Source organism: Amyelois transitella, chromosome 5 (assembly GCF_032362555.1).
Source record: "Amyelois transitella isolate CPQ chromosome 5, ilAmyTran1.1, whole genome shotgun sequence".
NCBI classification, from domain to species: domain Eukaryota; kingdom Metazoa; phylum Arthropoda; class Insecta; order Lepidoptera; family Pyralidae; genus Amyelois; species Amyelois transitella.
The window spans coordinates 6,529,793-6,552,560 of NC_083508.1; the positions used below are offsets into that span (position 1 = coordinate 6,529,793).

General features: G+C 36.1%; 3 protein-coding genes across 4 annotated transcripts; 1 reads left to right on the top strand and 2 right to left on the bottom strand.

The window, feature by feature from the left end:
• Positions 1-209: 209 nt before the first annotated feature.
• On the top strand, positions 210-15,999 carry LOC106131866 (glycerol kinase). Of its 2 annotated transcripts, none has more exons than XM_013331107.2 (12): positions 210-404; positions 614-742; positions 1,222-1,351; positions 1,564-1,781; positions 7,513-7,725; positions 8,357-8,459; positions 8,814-8,921; positions 10,271-10,433; positions 10,987-11,188; positions 11,946-12,075; positions 12,938-13,030; positions 15,777-15,999. In XM_013331107.2, the coding sequence occupies exons 1-12, from the start codon at positions 327-329 to the stop codon at positions 15,872-15,874; spliced, it is 1,665 nt and encodes a 554-aa protein (XP_013186561.2). In that variant the 5' UTR covers positions 210-326; the 3' UTR covers positions 15,875-15,999. The 2 variants fall into 2 exon arrangements, with proteins under 2 accessions (XP_013186561.2, XP_060810751.1); XM_060954768.1 differs by having other exon boundaries at positions 11,008-11,188.
• LOC132904424 (uncharacterized protein K02A2.6-like) lies at positions 2,884-7,363 on the bottom strand. The gene has a single exon (XM_060954767.1). The coding sequence runs from the start codon at positions 7,147-7,149 to the stop codon at positions 3,118-3,120; it is 4,032 nt and encodes a 1,343-aa protein (XP_060810750.1). The 5' UTR covers positions 7,150-7,363; the 3' UTR covers positions 2,884-3,117.
• On the bottom strand, positions 15,766-19,950 carry LOC106131867 (RNA-splicing ligase RtcB homolog). The gene is made up of 6 exons (XM_060954769.1): positions 19,463-19,950; positions 19,055-19,185; positions 17,725-18,429; positions 17,391-17,555; positions 16,999-17,227; positions 15,766-16,962 (listed from the first exon to the last, which is right to left on the bottom strand). The coding sequence occupies exons 1-5, from the start codon at positions 19,752-19,754 to the stop codon at positions 17,000-17,002; spliced, it is 1,521 nt and encodes a 506-aa protein (XP_060810752.1). The 5' UTR covers positions 19,755-19,950; the 3' UTR covers positions 15,766-16,962; position 16,999.
• Positions 19,951-22,768: the final 2,818 nt, after the last annotated feature.

Here is a 22,768-nt window from a genome sequence, read left to right on the forward strand (position 1 = left end):
GTGGTCGTAGTCGAGATTTTGCAACTATGTGCGGACCAAGAAAGGCAAGGAATGTTCCTGCCACTTACTATATTTTCAAGCATGCCACGACGAACGAAAAACGAAAATGTTTGCCGTAAACGTACGTGTCATTGTTAACAAATTTAAAAATTAACACGTCAAAGTCACACAAATGTCAACCCAAACAGCTGATTAACTAAGCATTCATATCGCACGTTAGATTGTATCACATCGCGCTTGTTCCTGTGTATTTGAAAAATAACTACACTTACCTATCTTCATTCTTTTCTATTTCCTTCTGTTACCCAAGTATGTAGTGCCTGCCAATGAATATGCGTGAATTTGGTAGATTTGGCCCATTAATCGGTGCTATTGATGAAGGGACATCCAATGTAAAATTTTTGGTAAATGAATATTTTATTATTCATTTATTTACCAAGTCATGTATACAGAAACTCAAGAAATTTTATTACACAGCAGAAACGAGAGTGTACTGGTGTCATTTATTTTCTTCTTTAATTTATGGGATCGCTCGAAGATTGAATACTTTATCAGGTAAATTTATATTACATTGCCATTCCAATTATTTGTTAATTTTATTCTACCATTACAGATATTTGCTGCTTATACCTCAGAGGTGTTAACATACCATCAAATATCCCTTAAAAGATTTAGCCCTCAAGAAGGATGGGTCGAACAAGATGCATTGGAAATTCTGGATGCTGTGTTAGAATGCATAGAGGTAAGTTTCCTTGGTTGTGTTGTGAGGCCAGGTTCGGAACTTGAAGTGGTGCACCCACTACCGCCAGTGGGTGCAACCAGGGACACACAAACGCACATGCAAAGATGAGAGACATTGATAAGCTTGCTTGGTGAAATTTTATTTTCAAATATTAATTTTTAATCATTATGCAGAAAACATTAAAAAAGAGCAAGTGCAAAATTGGAAGTGTCAGGCAACAAAATGTTGCAAAAGTAGTTCAATCAAAAGTGCGAGTCCCAGAAATTTTAATATGGAAAACTACATCTCTTTCTCATGGATAACATTAAAAGGGAATAGGCAGTATTAGAGACACATTTTTCTAGTGCAAGCTTCCATGCTAGTCTGAACAAAATGGTGTGAGCTGCTTCTTGGGAAAGATTTTGATATATTTTAGAATAATACCATTTAACAGGTAATGATAAACTCATATATTAAGTACGATTTATTCTTATTTACAGGTGACAATAGATAATCTGAGAAAATTAGACATAAATCCTGAGGATATTGTGGGAATAGGTATAACAAATCAAAGAGAAACAACTATAGTGTGGAACTCTTGCACTGGGCAGCCCCTCTATAGCGCCATAGGTTTGTTTCCTCACTTTTATTTTATATCCAAATATCTTTCACCTTATTAGGTCATTGATAAGTCACTTTGTTTAATGTTGTCTTATCTGTATGTAAACATCTAAAATGACTATTGTAATTTTTCACAATACTAAACTTATTAATTTATTATTATGGGTCCCGGTTTTTGAAAGGTTTTAATGGTTTATCTTTTAAGTAGTGTTCTTTTATAGTTTGGCTGGACGTAAGGACCTCAAAAATTGTAGATGAATTGCCAAAGAACAAAGGAGCTCAATGTGTGAATGCAGTGGTGCAGTGTAGTGGGCTTCCACTGTCCACATATTTTTCGTCTGTAAAGCTTAAATGGCTATTGCAAAACGTAACCGCTATCAAAGAGGCTGTGGCAAACGGAACTTGTATGGCTGGCACTGTAGATACCTGGTTGATATGGGTAGGTTTTTACACATTTTCTTCTGCCTGCAACTTAATTTGTGTAAAGTAGTTCTGTTACTCTGACATATAAATCCATTCAGTTGTTACCATGAACAAACAGCATACATACTTTTGCATTTGTAAAATCAGGAAGAAGATTACAGTGATGCATGTCACGTTGATAAAAGTTGTCTTTTATACTATATCCAAAAAAAAAAATTACGAGTTATCGAAAAATTACAATCTCAGGGCGGATTCCTTATGATGTAAGATATTTTTTGACAGCGTTAATGATATCGTCGTCTTTGAAACAATAATTTCAATTGCGTAGACTCCTTTTTATTTTATGTTAAGTAGATATATTAGATACCTATATTGATCAAAATGGATTGTTTTAAAGATTATTAGAATAAGTTGAAATTTCTTCTTTGTTTAGTAGATAGATATACATATGTACTTAAGTTATTTAGGTAGTTTAAGAGTTACTTTATTTGATTTGGTTATTTTCACGTAGTAGATAGATAGATAGATAAAACTCTTTATTGCACCATAAGAGTAAAACATACAAAACAACACAAAGCAGATATAGATGGTACAAAGGCGGACTTATCGCTAAAAATAAAATATTCTTTTTTTTAAGCCCAAAATTTGCCTACTTTTAGTTGTGAATAATTTTTATGGTAATTTTGTCGAAATAAGTATTTTGGCAAGTTTAAGTTGTGATTTTTCGAAATAAGTTCTTGAGTTAAATAGTCAAAATAAGTAATTTAGTTTCAACATTATACACCTACTGAAATACCCGTGTGCGAAGCCAGAACGGGTTGCTAGTTATATAAGTGAAATGTTAATATTACGAAAGTCATTTTAAATTTTCGCATTGAATTATACTATTTAAAAATAATACAGTATGTGCAGGAAAACAGTTTCGAATTCGAAAAAATAAAGGTACGTTACGTGCCCGTTTTATACCTGTATTATTTATATATAGTTATGAAAAGGGGCGGTGGAAAATGAACGAATAAAAAACACATTTGATGCACAATGTAATACAGGTTCAAATCTTACAGCAGCTATGTAGCAAATTAGCAATGACCGTGTTATAATTGAATGAAACACTTCGAGTGCAAGACAACAACTGATTTATTCAAATACCCACTTCACGATAATTAATAACTACACAACATCTTTCCCTTAAAATATTTACTACAATATTTCCCTTTACAAAAATAGAAAATGAAACAACATAACTTTAACTTCTTATTATTTTCACCTGCCCATACAGATATTACTTACACCTAGATATTTAGTTTAAATTTATAAAGTATTTCCATGTGATAAAAAATGTAATTACAAGGCTATTGGGGCACTGGTCCCTCTGTCGCCTGTTTAGCCCTAGCACGACGGCGTGTAAGCGGTGGTGAAATAGGTCTATTGATTTCATATTGAGGTTTTTTACTTTGTTTAGGAATGGGTTCCTCCGATAGACTTATTTCCTCACTCGCTTCCATATATTTTTTTCTAAAAACAGAGTCAGACTCTGGTGCATTATTCATTTGATCGGAGTCTCCTAACTGACATTTAATCAGATGCCTGCGATTTCGCCTATAGCGATTACCTAATCTATTTTGTATAATATATGATCGAGGCGTGTTTGCTACGCCCACCACTGTGCCCCTGCTTCTTTGTTTTCCTTCAATACAAATGACATCATCACCCTTTTCAAGATCAGGTAATTTTTTACAATTTTGATTATAATAATAGCTTGACATAGATTGCTTTTCCAATAGCTTACAATGTTCAGATACTTCCACCGGTTTAGGAACTAACAATTTAGAATTAACTGGTAATTTACATCGCAACCTACGACTCATCAGGAGTTGTGCTGGAGAGCTTAAACCCTCCCTAGGTGTGTTTCTATAATTAAGCAAAGCCAAGTAAAAATCTCCACCGCTTTTAACAGATTTTATAAGTAGTTTCTTAATTGTTTGGACAGCACGTTCACTTTTGCCGTTCGCCTGTGGATAATGTGGCGATGACGTCACGTGTGTGAATCCCCATTCATCCGAAAAAAATTTGAAATCGCGGCTACTGTATTGTGTTCCGTTATCACTAATCAATGTTTCCGGTATACCATGGCGCGAGAATACTTCTTTCATACTTTGTATCACGGCGGTTGAAGTAAGGTTATTTAATTTGATTACTTCAATAAAATTTGAATAGTAATCGACAATAATTAAAAAGTACTTTTTCTGAAATTCAAAAATGTCCGATCCCACCTTATTCCATGGTAGCTCGGGGATATCTATTGATATTAAAGGCTCCCTGGCGGGCGCGTTTAAACTCTCCTGGCACACACGACATTGTTTAACATAGTTTTCTATGTCGCTCGACATATTCGGCCAGAACATCACTTGTCTTGCGCGACGCTTGCACCGATCTATGCCCAAGTGTCCTTCATGTACAATATTTAGCATAATTCTTCTTAAGCTTTTAGGTATAAGAACTAAGTTATCCTTAAATATTACATCATCTACTTCAAATAATTCATCCTTCATTGACCAGAACTCTCTTATATTATTTTGCAGTTTACATTTATGATCTGGCCAACCATACTTTATACAGTTTAACACCTCCTTTAAACCTAAATCTCGTGTAATTTCTTTCTTTATTAATTCTAGTTTATTTTTTGACATAGGTAAATTATTAATTATCATCTGAATCTGGTATAATACGTTTTCGTGCACTTCTTCACTATATAACTCAGGCAGTGGTGCGCGAGACAAGGCATCTGGGATATACATGTATTTACCGGGCTTATAACTAACTACTAAATCGTAACCCTGAATTCTTAGCATCATGCGTTGTAAGCGAGCCGGGACTGACATTAAGGGTTTTTTAAATATACTCTCGAGAGGTTTATGATCGGATTCTACAAGAATTTCTTTCTTTCCGAACACGTATTGGTGGAATCTTTCGCACGCAAATACTATAGCCAATAGCTCCTTTTCAATTTGAGCATATCGCCTCTGTGCGTCCGTTAGCGTCCGCGACGCGTACTCGACTGGCCGCCCGCCCTGCATGAGCACCGCGCCCAATGCGTCTCGGGACGCATCTACAGATAACACCACCGGCTTTGATACGTCATACAAAGCCAGTACCGGTGCACTACATACCCGTTGCTTTAACGTTTCAAAGGCCTGTTGTGCACTTTCCTCCCACTGCCACTCACTATCTTTCTTTAGCAAGGTTGTCAAAGGTATGGCTGACTCAGAATAGTTACGAATGAATTTAGACAAGTAATTAATTACGCCTAAAAATCGCTCTAAACTTTTCTTATCTTTTGGAACCGGCATTTCTTTTATGGCCTTTATTTTATTGTAATCCGGTCTCATGCCTTCGGCGTCAAAAACATGCCCCAAATATGTAACCTGTTTGACAGCAATTTTACATTTGTCTTTGTTAAATTTTAAATTTATTTCCCTCGCCCGTTTTAATAAATTATCTAACCTTCTATCATGCTCCTGTCTGTCTTTTCCCCAGCATATTATATCGTCAACAAAATTATCAACTCCCTCCAAGCCTTCTAACAGCTGACGCATCTTGCTATGAAATACTTCGGATGCACAAGATATGCCAAAGGGTAGTCTTAAAAATTGATAACGGCCAAATGGGGTTGCAAACGTACAAAGGTCGGCACTCGCTTCGTCTAACGACACGGTCCAAAATCCAGAATTTGCGTCCAATACAGAAAATACCCGAGCACCATGTAACTTAGCTGCTAGTTCTGTTACAGTGGGAAGTTGAAAGTGAGCACGTTGTACGGCGCGATTCAGTTCCCGAGGGTCAAGACATATACGGATACCATTATTCTTTTTTGCTGCTATTACTAATGGGTGGACCCATGGAGTTGGATGAGTTACTTTTCTTATCACTCCTAGACTTTCCATTTTCTTCAGTTCCTCTGCTAAACGATCGCGGAGACCCAGGGGAACTTTTCGAGCAGCACACACTACCGGACGCACAGATTCATCAATTACTATGTGATATTTGCCTGGTAGGCATCCTAACCCTGTAAATAAATCCTTGAACTCCAACAATTTAACAGAATGAATGCGGCGCACTAAACCCAATTCCTCACAACTCTTCCGTCCCAACACGCTTTGACAACTCATATCTGCAATAGCAAATTTGAGGTTGAAGGTTTGACTTTTATACACACATTGCAAATAACAAACTCCTTTTATTGGTATGAAATTACCACTATACGACTCTAATTTAATTCTGTCGGGCTTTAACATTTCTAAGTTAAACCCTAACAATAAAAATGTCTCTAAAGACATCACATTTATGTCCGCCCCTGTATCCAACTTAAACTTTTCTTCCCTATTACCACATAATAATTTTTCACACCATTCATCCGAACTATTTTTCCGTCCCTTAATTACCGAAACATAAAACCTCTCACATTCCGAATCACTGCTTTGATAATCTTCAATATCATATACCCTTTTGACACGTTCATTACTTTTAAAAGTAAATTTCGACTTACATGTACGTGCGAAATGCCCCCGTTTCCCGCACACAAAACAATCTACCACCTGCGCAGGACACCCGTCGCCGCTGATGCAGCGCGCGCCTCCGCAGCGCCGACACGGCGCCGCGATCGGGCGAGTCACGCCGCGCCGCTCGCCCCGCGCCGCCGCTGCCACGAACGGGCCTCGTCCGCGGTTGCTCGCTCCCGCACGGCTCGGTCCGGCGCCGACGCCAGTTAAATTTTGCATACCGCGCCTGCTATATGCACCGCGTTGTTCTACAGCATTCACTTGCACTGCACTATTACCACTCAACTGCGATCCACTCTCCTGTGATAACTCCTCGGCCTGGCATATCTTCATCGCCTTGTCAAGGTTGAGGTCCTCACTTCGCAATAATCTATCCCTCAATGTCGAATTGCGTATACCACACACGATTCTATCTTTTATTAAATCATCTTCGAGCGACGAAAATTCGCAATCTTTGCTTAACAGTCGTAAGGCCGTCACATATTGCTGAATCGATTCACCATCTTCCTGATTTCGAGTGAAAAATTTATAACGTATGAGAGTTTTATTAACTTTAGTTCCAAAATAGCTATCAAATTTTTTTATAACCGTTTGAACATCATCTTTCTCTGCCTCGGTTTCAAAAGTAAATGCTTGATATATGTCAAAACCGTCAGGGCCAATCAAATTAATAAGTAAACTGGCTTGCACACTTGATGGCTCAGAATGAACTCCAGAAGCCTTTACAAATAACATGAATTGTTGTCTCCACTTTTTCCACGCGTTAGCCCTGCTAACGGGACCGCCGTCCATGTTTAATTCCGCTGGAGGTCGGGCATGCTCCATATTTTTAAAACACTTATTTACTGCAAACAATCACTGATTTTTATACTTCCAGTTACACTAATTACGTGCTTCAAAACTTTCCGACAGTTTTCTTCGAAAAACTGTGTAAAATAATCAAAACCGCTGTCACCATGTTATAATTGAATGAAACACTTCGAGTGCAAGACAACAACTGATTTATTCAAATACCCACTTCACGATAATTAATAACTACACAACAGACCGTTTTCAGTGTTATGAACATGTGTTAGTCAATCAGGCTCCTGAGATATCAGGGCAGAAGCGGGACTGACATCGTTTTTAGTTTTTTAGCAAGAAGACAAATTGTCAGGTATCATGGACTACTCAACTGTTTAATTTCAGAATCTTACAGGAGGCAGCCTCGGCGGAATTCATGTAACCGACGTTACCAATGCATCACGAACACAGCTCATGTGCTTAAGAAGTCTTAAATGGGATAAAGGATTACTACGATTTTTCGATGTACCACTAAAAATTTTACCAAAAATTAAAAGCTCCTCTGAGATCTACGGTTACATTACAACTGGTCCTCTTCTTGGAGTTCCTATAGCCGGAGTAAGTATTTTTTTCATTACTAAATATTTAAAGACAATGGTTGGGAAAGAGGCTGTTACCTATTTATTATATGGTAACTTATGATTTTCATGACATTCCAACTATAAATAATGAAATCAACCAGGACCATGCAAAATATTTTGTTGACTAAAATTTAACATATATTCAACTGTCCAATTCTTGAATTAAATTCATCTAAGTAAATAATTAATTTACAGATTGACTGCAATATTTTCTTCTGTAATGTGTTCACGATTCAATCTCCAATTACGAGTTTTTTATAAGGTAATACTTAAATGAAAAGTTCATTGGCACACGTGCAAATACTAATATTACCGTCATAATTAATAAGATATAAGACAAACCTAGTGTAGTGGGTTTAGATTGCTCGGCGCTCCCTTAAGAATAAGGGGAAAATAACAGATGATAGCCAGGCCGAAGATATATTACATTGGCATACAAACAAACTACAACAATAAAATGGCAATAACAGCTTTTTTGGCAAAAATTGTAAGAACGCTGAGTTTCCTAAGTAATGTTTCCTTTAGGATTTAAAATCGGGCACAAAAAAGAAGCCATATAAATATTTTAATTGATAGAATTGTTTAATAATTATTTTTCTGTTTTACAGTGCATAGCGGATCAACAAGCAGCTCTTGTTGGTCAAGGTTGCATGAGATTTGGACAAGTTAAATGCACTTTTGGCACAGGTTGCTTCCTTTTATACAACACAGGTAATTTTTAAATTGTACTGATTGGACTAAAATATTTTGAACTACTTTTTAATTGAGAACGATTTTTTTTGTTTGTTTGTTTATTGCTCTTTACGCGTTATCTACTCAATCAATCTTCTTGAAATCTTGCATATGTATGAAGGGCATGGAGTACTTTTTATCCCGGTAAAATGTACCCGTAATAATTTCAAGATATTTACTTTGATTACCCGCGAATCGCGTATAACAACGAGTCACCAATCTATACTACACGCGAAAATATGCATTTCTCTTGTGGTTAATAAAAAACGTACAGTCTACGGTAAAGACGACACACATCATTTCATTTAGTTATTTCAGTTAACTTTATTTCAGGAGATTCTATAGTTCACTCTGAGAATGGACTGTTGACGACTGTTGCCTATAAACTTGGACCAGACGCTCCTCCGGTATATGCTTTAGAAGGCTCTGTGGCAATAGCAGGTAAATCTTGAAATTCATACCGCATCAAATGAACTGCTACAAAATGGTACAGTTTTATTTTGAAAAGTATCTACCTAATGTTAAAAGGATGATCTGCCGTTTGGTTCCCGGCACCAATACAAAAAAGAATAGGACCACTCCATCTCTTTCCCATGGATGTCGTAAAAGCCGACTAAGGGATAGGCTTACAAACTTGGGATTCTTTTCTAGGCGATGGGCCTGTCACTATTTGAATCTCAATTCTATCATTAAGCCAAATAGCTGAACGTGGCCATTCAGTCTTTTCAAGACTGTTGGCTCTGTCTACCCCGCAAGGGATATAGACGTGACCATATGTATGTATGTACTAGCTGTGCCCGCGACTTCGTCCGCGTGGAATAATTATTTTGGGCATCATATTTATTTTTGCAAACATCCTCCTCGGCTTTATCAATTATAGCTGGTAATTGTTATGCGACTTGGCGACGACTTGGCCCACATCATTACCCGCGACGGAACGAAGACCGTATAGTGAGATGAGAGGCCTTTGCCCAGTAGTGGGATCTTACAGGCTGATACTTTACTTTACTTTAAAATAGTAATATCTTCTAAGATGTTCATTGAAATTAAGTGATATCAAAGACAGTTGTGTTTACAATTAAATACTCATAATCAACAACAGTCAGGTCAGGCGGTCACGCGTATTAGAAAGAACGCTGGTTCGCGGTATTAAATGTTTCGCTGCAAATTGCTTATAACGACTATATCTCAAAACTTATTCGTCGGATTTATGTACTGTAAATGGCAATTTTAGTCTACATGAAAAGCCGAAAGTAATAAACATATTTATTTGGATAAGGATTAATACTGAATTAAAGAAAATTGGTTTCAAAATAACTTATGTTTATAATGAAAAAATAATCTTAAAAAATGTACATAAACGTGGTTATTGTAAGTAAACCTTAAGAGATAGATATATGCTCTCGCGGACTTTTTTGTGGCAAAAAATGAGTAGGTTGTTTTACTATATCTTTGTTGGTTTGCGCAGCGTTCACGTGGAAAGGTCGCAGATGGCCGACTCATTCAACTTTCACCTGCATTGTTGACGTTTCCCGTAGGAAATCCGGGATAAAATGTAGTCTATAGCCTTCCTCGATAAATAGACTATCTAACAGTGAAATAATTATTCAAATCGGTTCAGTAGTTTCTGAGATTAGCGCATTTAAACAAACAAACAAAACAAACTCTTCAGCTTTATAATATTAGTATAGATGATCTGAAAAATTTATGTATGAGGTATGGGATTCTTGTAAACGAGTCCGACTCGCACTAGGCAGGTTTAAATATGTTTTGTACTGTTATTTCAATAGGCGATACACTTCAGTGGCTAAAAGAAAGTCTTGAACTAATAAGTGATGTAAAGGAGACTGAGGAACTAGCAGCGAATGTAGAAGATGACGAAGAAGGCAGTGTTTGTTTTGTGCCAGCATTTAACGGGCTTTATGCACCACACTGGAGAAAAGACGCTAGAGGGTAAGTATGTTTCTGGATTGTTTTATATGTATACACGAGTACTTTTTCTGACATCCGACCCTGTAATCCATAGATGATGATACAGATTGATTTTCACTTGGCAAGATCCATAAGAAGAAAATTTTATTTAAAACGCTTTACTACATAAGAATACTTATAAATATGAAGTCTATCTAGAACAATCCAGGTAACTGAATGAGAGAGGAATGAGAAAGACGCGGGTTCAAATCTCACCTCGGCTATGAACCGATGACTCACTTTATTAGTTATGTAGTTTTATTGAGTGCTAACCGATAGTCTTACGGTAATGGAAAACATAGTGAGTAAAACCTGTACATTCAGGCAACTGGACCATGATCCAATGGGTTAGGTTCCTCTACAAAGCTCAGTCCAGAATCCACGGTCAAGGGCGAACTCGGGGCTCCTCTCCAGAGTTGTAAGGATTTAACCGGAACCGGTAAGTCAGAAAGAAGGAGAAAAATCAAGGAAACAGCCAGACTTCCCGCTCAAAACCGCTTTCACTCTATCAGATTTAGAAACAATACATTTTTAGCATAATATGCGGATTGAGCAGCAATACGCGGCGTCAGCATGTGGTCCGGGCGGCGCTTGAAGCGGTGTGTCAGCAAACAAGCGCTGTAGCGGCTGCAATGCAGCGGGACTGCGCGCCGCTACAGCGACTACTGGCCGACGGCGGCATGGCACAAAACAACGTGCTGATGCAGATGCAGGCCGATGTGCTGGGTATCCCGCTCGTGAGTATTGTCAACATTCTATCCATTTACAAAGCAGTGTCGTCTTTACCGTAAATAATCCCCGGGAGATAATAAAGCATTGATCCGTTCTGATTTTGAATTCTTTATCATATAATACTGAATGATTCTTAAAATATAGTGTCAACGTGGCCCTCTAGTCTTTCGAGACTAGCTCATGATGATATACGCATTATGTACATATAGAAGTGACGGATGTCTCACAGACACATTTTCCTATATATTCATTTCCTACATATTCCTATGATTTTCAGTATAATATGGTGTTTCTATTGTCTTATAGTATTCTCATTTCTATGGGTTTAAAGGATAATTGCTATTATATTTAATTATACAGGTGTATACCTAACGATTTAAGTATATTTACGAGTAACAATATTATCTAGATACACCATTAGAAACCGTAAATCCCTATATTAGTTAAATAACTATTTGTGCGGTGTGGTTCCCACCACTTCATCTCTTTTCCATGGACGTCGTAAAAGGCGACTAAGGGAATAGGTACATACATTACCATACATATTTACCGTGATTTAATATGGGCTAGGTTCCCCTGCCCTGGTCCTGCCTGGCCCCCAGAGATCCGACGGAAGTCGCTTCGTTAAAACACCTGATTTACCCAATCACGATTCATGGTCAAAGGGTACACCCCGGGTTCTTCTCCAGAGAAAGTGAGGATGTTACCGGGACTAACGCCACAATAAAAAAGCTAATAAACTATTTACACGTTTTAATATAGATCCGGCCTCTCATGATGGAGAGTACCGCCCTAGGTGCAGCAATCGTAGCTGGACGAGCGCTTCGTGTTTGGCCAGCAGCTATCCCGAACCCACCGGCGGATACTTTTCTACCAGCTATTACAAATGATGGTAAGTATACTACGATTTCATATTTTTACGATATTGAACTATAACGGAAGTGAACCTCAAAAGCAAAAAAAGGCTAGGAGGTAAACAAGTGCTAAGGCTTTATATAATATAATATTGTAGGCTATTGGTAAGGTAAACAACCTTGATAAGTGTGGTCTTCTGTTTGTTAGTTTACATTGTACCTACTCTTCACAACTTGACGTTATGTAAGTATTGGTTAGCTAAAGAAGAATTGCGGTGCTATTGAGATAACTGTTCTTATTCCTCCTGGTGTAAACCTGTGCCCCACACGCATCGCTTGTGCATTTTAGCTGGGCTCCTAAACCGTTCGACAACCGACACTATTGAGGGAACAGTTGATTATGCTTAAACCGATCTTCCATATACAATTTTTTTTTGTTGATTTGAAAGTCCTACTCCAAAGTCCGTTTCTATTTATCTTCCAGCCATCGGTTCGGACAGATGATCACGAAGTCGACATTCCATACTGTGATTATTAAAATAAAATAAAAATTATATCGTTTGCAAGAATAAATTTAAAAACTACACAGCGATTTTGATCAAACTTGACCCAGATATTAAAAATTGTCTCCACAAGGAGTAACATAGAGTTCTTTTATTCTTAAAAGGAGCCCGGGCAAATGTCTCGTATAAAATAAACAAAACAGTTTCTTTCGCTATATTATTATGATGGCATACATACGGCTGCACATTTTCACCATTTTGAAAAACTATGCTTGAGAGATAATGGTATTTTCCACCAGCAACAATGTAATATATAGGTCAATGACCAGCAGTTACAATGAGTGTTCTTTAATTTTAATAACAGAAAGTTTATTTTATACCATATCATATTTTTCAGAAAGGGATATTCGACGAGCAAGATGGGAATCTGCCCTGGAACGGTCAATGGGGTGGACAACCGATTCTGATGATAAAGTAGAACCTCAATCAGGTATACAAAGGAATAAATCAAACATTAATGTATTTTTCATTAATTGTAAAAATAATAATTAATTAAATGATTCTTTATATTCATTTGAAAGCCAGGATCATCTGCGTAATTGATCTAATATTGCCAATAAACATTACGAGGTCATGAGGGCAGAACAAAGAAATTTTACGATTACAGTTGAATCATCAATTTCGACAAATACTTAGAATAGATTTATTTTCAAAATTGGATACAAGGTATCACTTTTTGATGTCATATTACTTAAATCTAATTATAACTAGGCACAACCGCTTCCAAAGCGCATGTGTAGTGGAAGCGGCGAAACAAACTACGCTGCAGCATTTTCCGGACAATTAACAAATATAGATCTCTTAAATCTAAATCGTGGACGAATGCACATTGTCTACATTAAAAAAACATGAATGGATGTAAAACTAATGATTTCAATACGAATATTTCGTCAAATATTTAAAGATAAGATATGTACACACTGTACAAATTGTCAACACCATGTCAAAAATGCACAAGAATTTAAGAGGATCCTCCGTGCTGTATCCGTGTAGTAGGCTTTCCTACAAAGCTCATCTTTAATTTACTTTTTGAATTTTCTATCATTAATTTCACACACAATCACTTTTTGGTAATTTATTATAAAATCTTATACAAATTAATCTAAAATCATTGACGTACTATAAACAACTAGACTCACAATCCCGCTAAAAAAGTGTCCGCGGCAAAACTCTACTCAACGCTCAAGTGAGTAAAGTTCTCGGCTAGTCTCGTTTCGTCCGTCCACGAGTGACAACGTCGCACAATGACGAAGTGCTCTGTTAAAAAGTGTAAAAATAGTCCAAGAATTGCGCTCAAAAAGGATGGCGTTTCCTATTTCATTTAAGTACAATTCAGTTTTAAAGTAATCGCACTTAATAGTATAAGTTAGCTGTTGATTTTCTATCAAATCATTTTATTAAATATTTAAAACTTAACGGTACTCGGCATTTTGCACTATCCGCGCCTATCTCTTTCTTGCGGTCAACAAATATGAAAGAGTAAACGAAACAAATATAGTTTTGTCGCCGCGTCATGATGCTCGCCTAGGAACATAAAGTTGTGGAGTCGCTTTGTTTTATTTTTTATGATTTTTTATTTTGATACTAGTTCGGTTGATTAATTATTTAATGAGGTGAATGGAAATATGTAATGTTATCTGAAAATGGTACCTGTTAAAACGATTAAGTAAAATTTGGTAAGAGGGTGATACTACATCAATTACACGACTATCTAGTAAATTCTAATCACATGCCAACGAAGTCGCAAGTAAAACCTTACAGAATAACATACAATTTACGTGTATTTCAGTTTTTCGCAGAACGCCATAATAAGGAATGAATGGATTTCTATTATAGCGAGAGACCGAGGTGAAAAGTTTTTTAATCGGGATCGAACCCGAGACCTCCGACTTGGCAGTCAGGCAAGATGATCATTAGGCCACAGAAGTCCACAAAAAACAAAAGAACTACCTTTAAAGTAAAAAATAAACTACTCATATCCAAATCGACACATAATCACAGACATTCAAACACTCATAACACCCAAACAAACTCCTTCTAACATCCAATAGACAATTTTTATTGCAACGCATTTCGTATCAAAATGTTAAAGTGTGTGAAGGTAAACATTTTAAGATAACAAAGCCACTCCATTAGCCTCTTTGTTCTTAATGAAACATTGAGTTAACAACATGTCACACCAAACTACGTTTTTTAAGGATTGCGTGCCTTATTATAAAACATTTAAGGTTAAATTTTCAATACACTTGTTTTTGGACATAGGACTTTGTCAAATAGTCGAAGTAATATGCGTAATAATAATTACGTATTGAGGTGAGGACGATATTTTGTTTTATTTTGCTCGGAACTGTTTATCTCGTTGTTTATAGTTGATCGAAGTCTAAAATGATTTCCCTATCTTAACCAGCCGATACGCTGGGCCGATCAACAATTTATAATTGTTCCGCAGTGATTTACTTGTTGAAAGAGTAAGTTTTTCCCTAACATGCATAATGTTATCGCATATGTATTGGGAGGGCAATGTTAAAATATTTAGGATTTAGAAAAATTATCTAAAGGAATCTCTTTGTTTTTTGTAAATAGCTCGAATTGCTCTTTTTGTAAAATTAAAATAGTTTGTATGTCTGCTGCTGCTCCCCAAAGCAGTAGACCATACAACATTAAACTATGAAAATAACTAAAATATACTAGCTTAGCAGTTGCCACATTCGTCAAATGCCTACTTAAGTACGACAAAAAGCGTATGCTGCACAACTAAGCTTTTAGAAGGTTTTGAAGTGTGAGCATGCCATTTCAAATTTGAATTTAATGTTATTCCTAAAAATTTAGTACTATCAACAAAATCTATTCTTTTACCACTTATAACATTTGTCTGCCGCATATTGGGAAGTGTAAACTTAATCATTGGGTCTTATTTTAATTTAACAGTAAGTTGTTGACTGAAAACCAGTTATAAATTGCGGCAGAAGTGCTATTCACGGAGATTCATCCTAAATATTAATAATGAGGTATCTTCTGTAAACAACACGATGCCAGTCTATTTCTCAGTCATGCAAGGCAGGTTGTTTATATACCCCAAAAGAGAAAAGGGCCCAAAATTTAACCTTATGGTTCTATTTGATAATTTCATACTATTTCACTTGAATTACTTAAATATTTTATTTAATTTGTTACAGAACAATCTGACGATGCCATTACAGTGTTACCGTCAGGATTATTTTTCCTGGGCACAGCGTTGCTAGTGATCATAGCTGATAAGTTAAAAGTAATATAACCAAAAAATAGTCAATGTTGAGCGGGCTCAATCGTAGTTATAAGGTATCTCCAAAAATGTTAGGCTTAATTTATTTCTTATAGCTCAGTCGTTTGTTGTCAGTTGTTAATAAAACTTTAAAATAACTTGTTTTTTCACTACATAGTATAAAACAAAGTCGCTTCGTGCTGTCTGTTCCTCTGGGTGCTTTAAATTTTTAAAACTACCCAACAAACTACAGGTTTCTTTAGATAAGTGATTCGAGATGGAGGTTTATTTGCAGATCGCACCCTTGCGTGGCGGGCGGGTCGCAAGTATTGTTATAAAAATCCACATCCCCACCATAAGGCTATAGGTCTGTAATATAGAGCTTTTAAAAAAAAATTGTTTCTTGCTAGTAATTGTATGGGAATGGAATAAATTTGGGTTAGATTTATTCAAAAAATACCAACCCTTTTTATAAATAAATTTATTTAATCTCAAGTACCTACAAACGTTTTAGTAAACTTACATTTAAACTTATTGCTTTCTGCCGACGAATTATATTTGTAATGTCTATTATACATGTGTATCTATCTATTTTGATGAAATGAATTGCTAAATATGTTAATTATTTAGCAAAATATTTTTAATGCACGGCGCTGGTTTTTGACAGAAAAATATTGCCGAATGTGTAAGTATAATTATATTTATGCCAAGATATACGTATTACGTAACACTCGGTGACTTAGAATAATATCCAAATTTTCCAACAACCGAATGTTGTCAAATTTGGATATTTGTAAATTTCACAAATTCGTAAGTTTGTAAATGCGGCAACGACCAACGCACGCGCGGGCGTCAGCTTTCTTGCGAAGAGTGTAACGTATATCCCGTCGTAAGTTCCGTATAGGGTAGACAAAGCCGGCACGGCAAATACGGCATTTCTCATGAAATTCTATTGGAAATACTTATAAAGAACTTTGAAAATTTAGATAATGCCTATTGTCACACTGCAAAGATATATAACCTTTAATACTGCATGCTTCTTTTTAATAACAGTATATTTTGAATAGAATCATACATTCTTGCTGAATTAGACTCCCAACTTTTTATTTTTTAATAAGTAGGTGTAAAATAATAGGAAGGTAAGTATTATAAATTAGGTTATCCTTTGATAACTGCAATTGGTCGTAACTTCACAGTTTTTTTACTGATCCCAGCAGCATGGCATGTGTTGACAACGTCGGTTACATTTTTGTAAGACTCTGGGGCTTCCTCCATTACTAACTTGGGTGACGCCACTCGAATGGATATGCCTAAAGATTCTAATTTAGTCAAGACATCTTTGTAGTCAAGATTTCTTCTAGATTTAGCACGGGACAGTGCACGGCCCTGGAATTCATAAATATATAAATAAAAAATTCTCATTAATAATATTAACACAAATATACATTCTTGCTGTTCTAAAAAAAACCTTCCCATGCAGATCATACAAACAGGTCAAGAGACTGCACTATTTTTTTTCTAATAGGTGTTTGTCTCATAAAGTACTTACAGCTCCATGACATGTAGAACCAAATGTCTCTGTCATTCCCTGGTGTGTCCCTGTGAGGACATAACTGCATGTTCCCATGGTACCACCAATGAGGACAGGTTGGCCAGTCAGTTGGTAATCAACAGGTATCAGAGGATGATGCGGAGGGAATGCTCTGGTGGAACCCTACAAAATCAAGTATGTATTATTATTGTCAATGAAATGTTTTCACATTGTGTGCTGCAAACAACAGTTTGTTTGGATGCAATACTATATGCATATGAACGAATATATTTTTCATACACATAGAAATACAAAAAGATAGAAATCTATACAATGAAATTCATGTATATACCTTTCTATGAACAAGTAATGTCTTTACTTTTCCATCTACCATGTGTTCTTCGACTTTGGCAATGTTATGAGAGACATCATATATGACATGCATGTCTAAGTCATCTGGTGCCATTTTAAATTGTTTCGCAAATGCTTGACGAGTGAGGAAAGTCATTGAACTACGATTAACCCATGCAAAATTGGCAGCTGCAGCCATAGCTTTCAAATAATCCTGACCCTCTACAGAGTTAATCCTGGCACAAGCTAACTGTCTATCATTGGTCTCAATATTGTCTCTTTTCATGGCCTTTTCCATCTGTACTAGGGCATCAGTAGCAACTTGATGGCCAAAACCCCTGCTTCCTGAATGGATCATAACACACACTTGCCCAACTCTCTCTATACCCATTTTACCAGCAGCATATCTATCAAATATTTCGTCAACTACTTGAATCTCTGCATAGTGGTTTCCAGCACCTAATGTTCCAAGTTGCGGCAAACCTCTTTTCTTAGCTCGAAGGCTAACTTTAGAGGGATCTGCATTAAGCATTCGTCCATATTCTTCACAATGTTCTTTATCTTCAGCCCAAACATATCCTTCTCGTAGAGACCAATCCATCCCCATTTCTAATGCTTCCTCCATGTCACGAGCATTCATTGGAATAATGCCTTTTGAGCCAACTCCTACAGGAATGTGATCAAATAAACTTTGCGCAAGTTGTTCCTGGAAATAAATAATATTTATGAATAACTAGAGGCCGCCTGCGACTTTGTCCGCATGGAAACCCTATCAATCCCGCAGGAACTCTGGGATAAAAAGTAGCCTATGTGTTATTCTGGGTCTTCCTTCAGCTACCTACATACCAAATTTCATGGTAATCGGTTCAGTAGTTTTTGCGTGAAAGAGTAACAAACATCCATACATCCATACAAACTTCCGCCTTTATAATAGTAGTAGGATTACATACATACAATCACATCTTTATCACTTAAGTCAGATCCTTTAATACTTTTTGGGTTCTCCTAAATAAATAGGGTACACATTGACAGAAGAATTCTAGTGGTACTTTAAATAAATCCTTGAAATCTATACTAATATTATAAAGCTGAAGAGTTTGTTTGTTTGAACACGCTAATCTCAGGAACTACTGGTTTTATTTATTGAGGAAGGCTTTAGGCTATATAAAATCACACTGCAACTATAAGGAGCAAAGAAATAATGGAATATGTGAAAAAAATTGAGAAAATTATTAAGGAGTTCAATCAAGCCCAAAACAACTATTCGGCACGGACAAAGTCACAGTCACAGCCAGTAAAATATATATATGTCTACGTCAGTATGTTCTTACCTTGATTGGTTGCACATCTTTTTCATGTAAATTTGTTCTTAGTAAACGCACACCACAATTGATATCAAACCCAACCCCTCCAGGAGAAACTATTGATTTAGGGTCAGACATATCAAATGCTGCCATATTACCTGTAAATATCATGGTTAAATGGTATTTTGCCAAACAATTTAACATTATGGGAAAACATTATAAGGGAGCCTCCATAATAAAAGTGATTTATAATGTAACCATGTGAAGAAAATTCTAGGAGTTGTCAATGTTTTGTATTTTCTAACACCCAACATCAAACAAAATATTCATAAAAAACTTGTTGAAAACATTGATGTCTGTTGCAGAAGATCTGGCTATAGACATAAATAAATTGAGCTAACAATCCAATTCAATGTTAAAATAATTTTAGATTACCAATAGCAAATCCATATCCTGAGTGCACATCGGGTAAGCCGACTGACCGGCCCACGATCCCCGGCAAAGCGGCTACATTAGCTATCTGTTTAACGCCCGGCAAAAAACCACCAGTCATACCAGGCCGGCACGAATTTTTCAGCTCATCCAACATTAATTTCTCCAAAGTGCTATTGACATAAAATACTCCTTCCACGTTCATGTTAGGTTGGAATCCTTTTTTAATTCTCCAACAATAAGGGTTAATTTTCTCCAAGTATTTAAGCTCTTCATTATATTGTCTTACAACCATTTTGCCTTATAAATTAGAGGTAAAGTGTAATATGTGAGAAACTTTATATAGTAAACCTGAACGGTATGAGAGATAATTTTATTAGGAAGAAAATATATGTAACTATGTGAGTATTCTTTGGCATAAACAAGCTCCACTCACAAACAGGGTCCGGTCCTCTCTCAAATAGTGTTGATGCCGTTCGATAATCCACTATCGGTATGATCGAAAGTATCGATGGAGTATTGACACTTTCGATCATACCAATCGATAGCCAAGGTTCAATCAAAACCATTACTATACTATCGATATCAACAAGTAATAATATTATCTATATCATTGAACTTCAATATCGAATGGAAATCGACAGTACTGATAGTATCTTTGCTATTGCTGCTGAATATTGCACTAACTATAGATTGTTTTAGCCTATCCATAGTGACCTTACTCTCAATTGTATTGATGTCTTAAAGCTCAATATCGAAATTAGTTTCGTTCATTATTGATGCTATTGTACCCAACTAGGCTATCGATATGATAGGGGCTGATGAAATGTCAAAATATCAGTATAGCATGCATTACTTAGATAAATGAAAGTATGCTTTGTTCCCCTAGTCGCCTTTTACGACATCCATGGGAAAGTGATGGGGTGGTCCTATTCTAAAGTGCCGGGTAGCATAATAATTAAATGTGCAATATTAATGAATTGCTGCTGCAGCTAGACTTTCGAGCTCCATATTTAATGCGCCAACGCACAATGAGCAAATGTGTGAATAGCTACACACCGGAAAAGTAAGCGTCTTGGCTCAATGTACAGCTAATGCCCATTAGAATCAAAATGGGCTTGTATATTGGACCGACCCCACCTCAAAGCCCGTGCAGAGTGCCGTCGACTTTGTCCAACTTAGGTCTATTTAGCTAAGCCATATGATATGATTCTTAAATTTATACCTGGGTGACCGAGGGTGCTCGGTGGATATCAGAAAAACCTTACAAATATTGTAATAACTATTGTAAAATAAAAAGGGAACAGCCTCCATTCGATATCCTCCTTTTTTAAAATCTAAATAGGAGGAGAAATATGGATGTCGTAAAAGGCGACTAAGGGATAGGCTTACCAACTTGGGATTCTTTTTTAGGCGATGGGCTAGCAACCTGTCACTATTTGAATCTCAATTCTATCATTAGGCCAAATAGCTGAACGTGGCCATTCAGTCTATTTGAGACTGTTGGCTCTGTCTACCCCGCAAGGGATATAGACGTGACCATATGTATGTATGTATGTAGGAGGAGAAAATTTATAAACTTTTTAAGTGTAACACACATTTTCCTGAAAAACGCATCAAAATCGATTTAACGAAATGCGAGATAATCACAGACAAGCATAGGTACATACAGGTCAGTCTGAGCTGAGAACCAAAAGTATAACTGAGAACCACTTTTGTTTTGAAGGTGGTTAAAAACAAAAATCAGAGATTTTAAAACCATAGAAAATAGTTAAAACAAAAAACATTAAAACCCACTAAAATAGAGTTGGAACAAAAAATATAAATATCGCTATTGCCAAGGATCTAACTGATTCTTGGATGATGATCACTTGACTAGAAAGACCGACCTCTTGGGTCGCCAACTGAGCCTGATCATAAAAGGAACATTTTATTTGTGTCACATACTCAAGTCATACTGTAAAATTTTATTGAATAAAGCCATTAACTGAGAAATGGTTATTTATTCTACATGTACTTATGATGATATAAATTATATTTCACTGTCAACCTGTAAAGCTGTTTGAGCTGTCCACAGTGGCGTTGCCTTTTTACTACGCTTTTATTAGCTTGGGTTGTATGTATGTATGTATGTAACGGAATCTTTGAGCTTAATTTTCACTGATTTCTAAACGTCTGATCAACTTGAAACTTTGCACACGTATCAAGGACCGATGACAATGCAATATTTTGATAAGAGTTTCTCATTATCCTTATTAAAACTGCCAGGATTAATAAATTCATTTTTAGATCCTTCGTATGAGAGTAAAAGAGACAGAGATAGTACCAGTGCCAGTAATCTCCATACAAGAAACCAAGAAGTTCTGACTTATAAGGAGTCCAAAAAGAGATGTAATATATTTCCATATAATGTTACTATTAACCTAAGGCTTTTTTATTTCATCGCATCGCTCCATTTAGAATTACCATTAGAAACAATAGTAGAATTAGTAGAATATTTTAAAACAATAAAAAATATATAAGTAATAAAACAAAAGTAATAAATGAAAATTGAACAACTAAATTTACAACAATACAAGAATAAAGTTACTACCTACAGAACTTTGCGATATTTAATACGTATTTAACATATTAATGCAATTCTTGAATTAACATTAGGTATCTTTTGCCTATTTATAATAGCAACACTGTAGTACTCGTTTAAGAAATGAGTGACAGTTTATTTAATATGTCAAATAAGTTTTGCAGTAAGTTTTGAATTCGATTAGAAAACCTGTAAACTTTCTTTCTGTTTTTTTTATACCGGTGCCTGTGTATTTACCTATTTGCACTTTGTTTTGTGCTGATAACTTGTCGTTATTTGTAGTTTGGAATCTTCCGTTGAGTCGAGCTTTGTTCTTCCGGATATTCGTGTGATTTTATCATCTGAGATTGGACTCTGACTGTGTTCACTGTGTTGTGCAGATATTTTTTAGATAGGATTCCTGTAAAAAGTACCTGATTATTTGAGATAGGAGTCCCAAGTTTGTGTTTGTTTTTGTGAAAGACAGTTTTACAACGAAAGTGCCACGATGTCTTCAGATAAACATTGTTGAGTTCCTGGTTGTAAAGGCAGTGGAGGTATGTTTGAAATATTTTTGTTCCTGTATCAATCTGCCTCTTAATCTTGTGGTTTGATTCCTGGCAAGGCCACAATCGAAAATTATTATGTTTGCTGGATAGTCAAAAATATTATTAACAGTGATTTATCACTATAAAATTCTTTTCAACTGGGTTTAACAATTATCATACATACATATAATCACGTCT

Excerpts from the sequence above, each read along its gene's own strand:
- LOC106131866 (XM_013331107.2), top strand. The coding sequence starts at position 327 with ATGAATATGCGTGAATTTGGTAGATTTGGCCCATTAATCGGTGCTATT. Across the intron at positions 8,460-8,813 it reads CTTCCTTTTATACAACACAG|GAGATTCTATAGTTCACTCT; the intron begins GTAATTTTTAAA and ends ACTTTATTTCAG. Across the intron at positions 8,922-10,270 it reads AGGCTCTGTGGCAATAGCAG|GCGATACACTTCAGTGGCTA; the intron begins GTAAATCTTGAA and ends TTATTTCAATAG.
- LOC132904424 (XM_060954767.1), bottom strand. The coding sequence starts at position 7,149 with ATGGAGCATGCCCGACCTCCAGCGGAATTAAACATGGACGGCGGTCCC.
- LOC106131867 (XM_060954769.1), bottom strand. The coding sequence starts at position 19,754 with ATGGTTGTAAGACAATATAATGAAGAGCTTAAATACTTGGAGAAAATT. Across the intron at positions 19,186-19,462 it reads AGGATATGGATTTGCTATTG|GTAATATGGCAGCATTTGAT; the intron begins GTAATCTAAAAT and ends TGATATTTACAG. Across the intron at positions 17,556-17,724 it reads CATTACTTGTTCATAGAAAG|GGTTCCACCAGAGCATTCCC; the intron begins GTATATACATGA and ends TTGATTTTGTAG.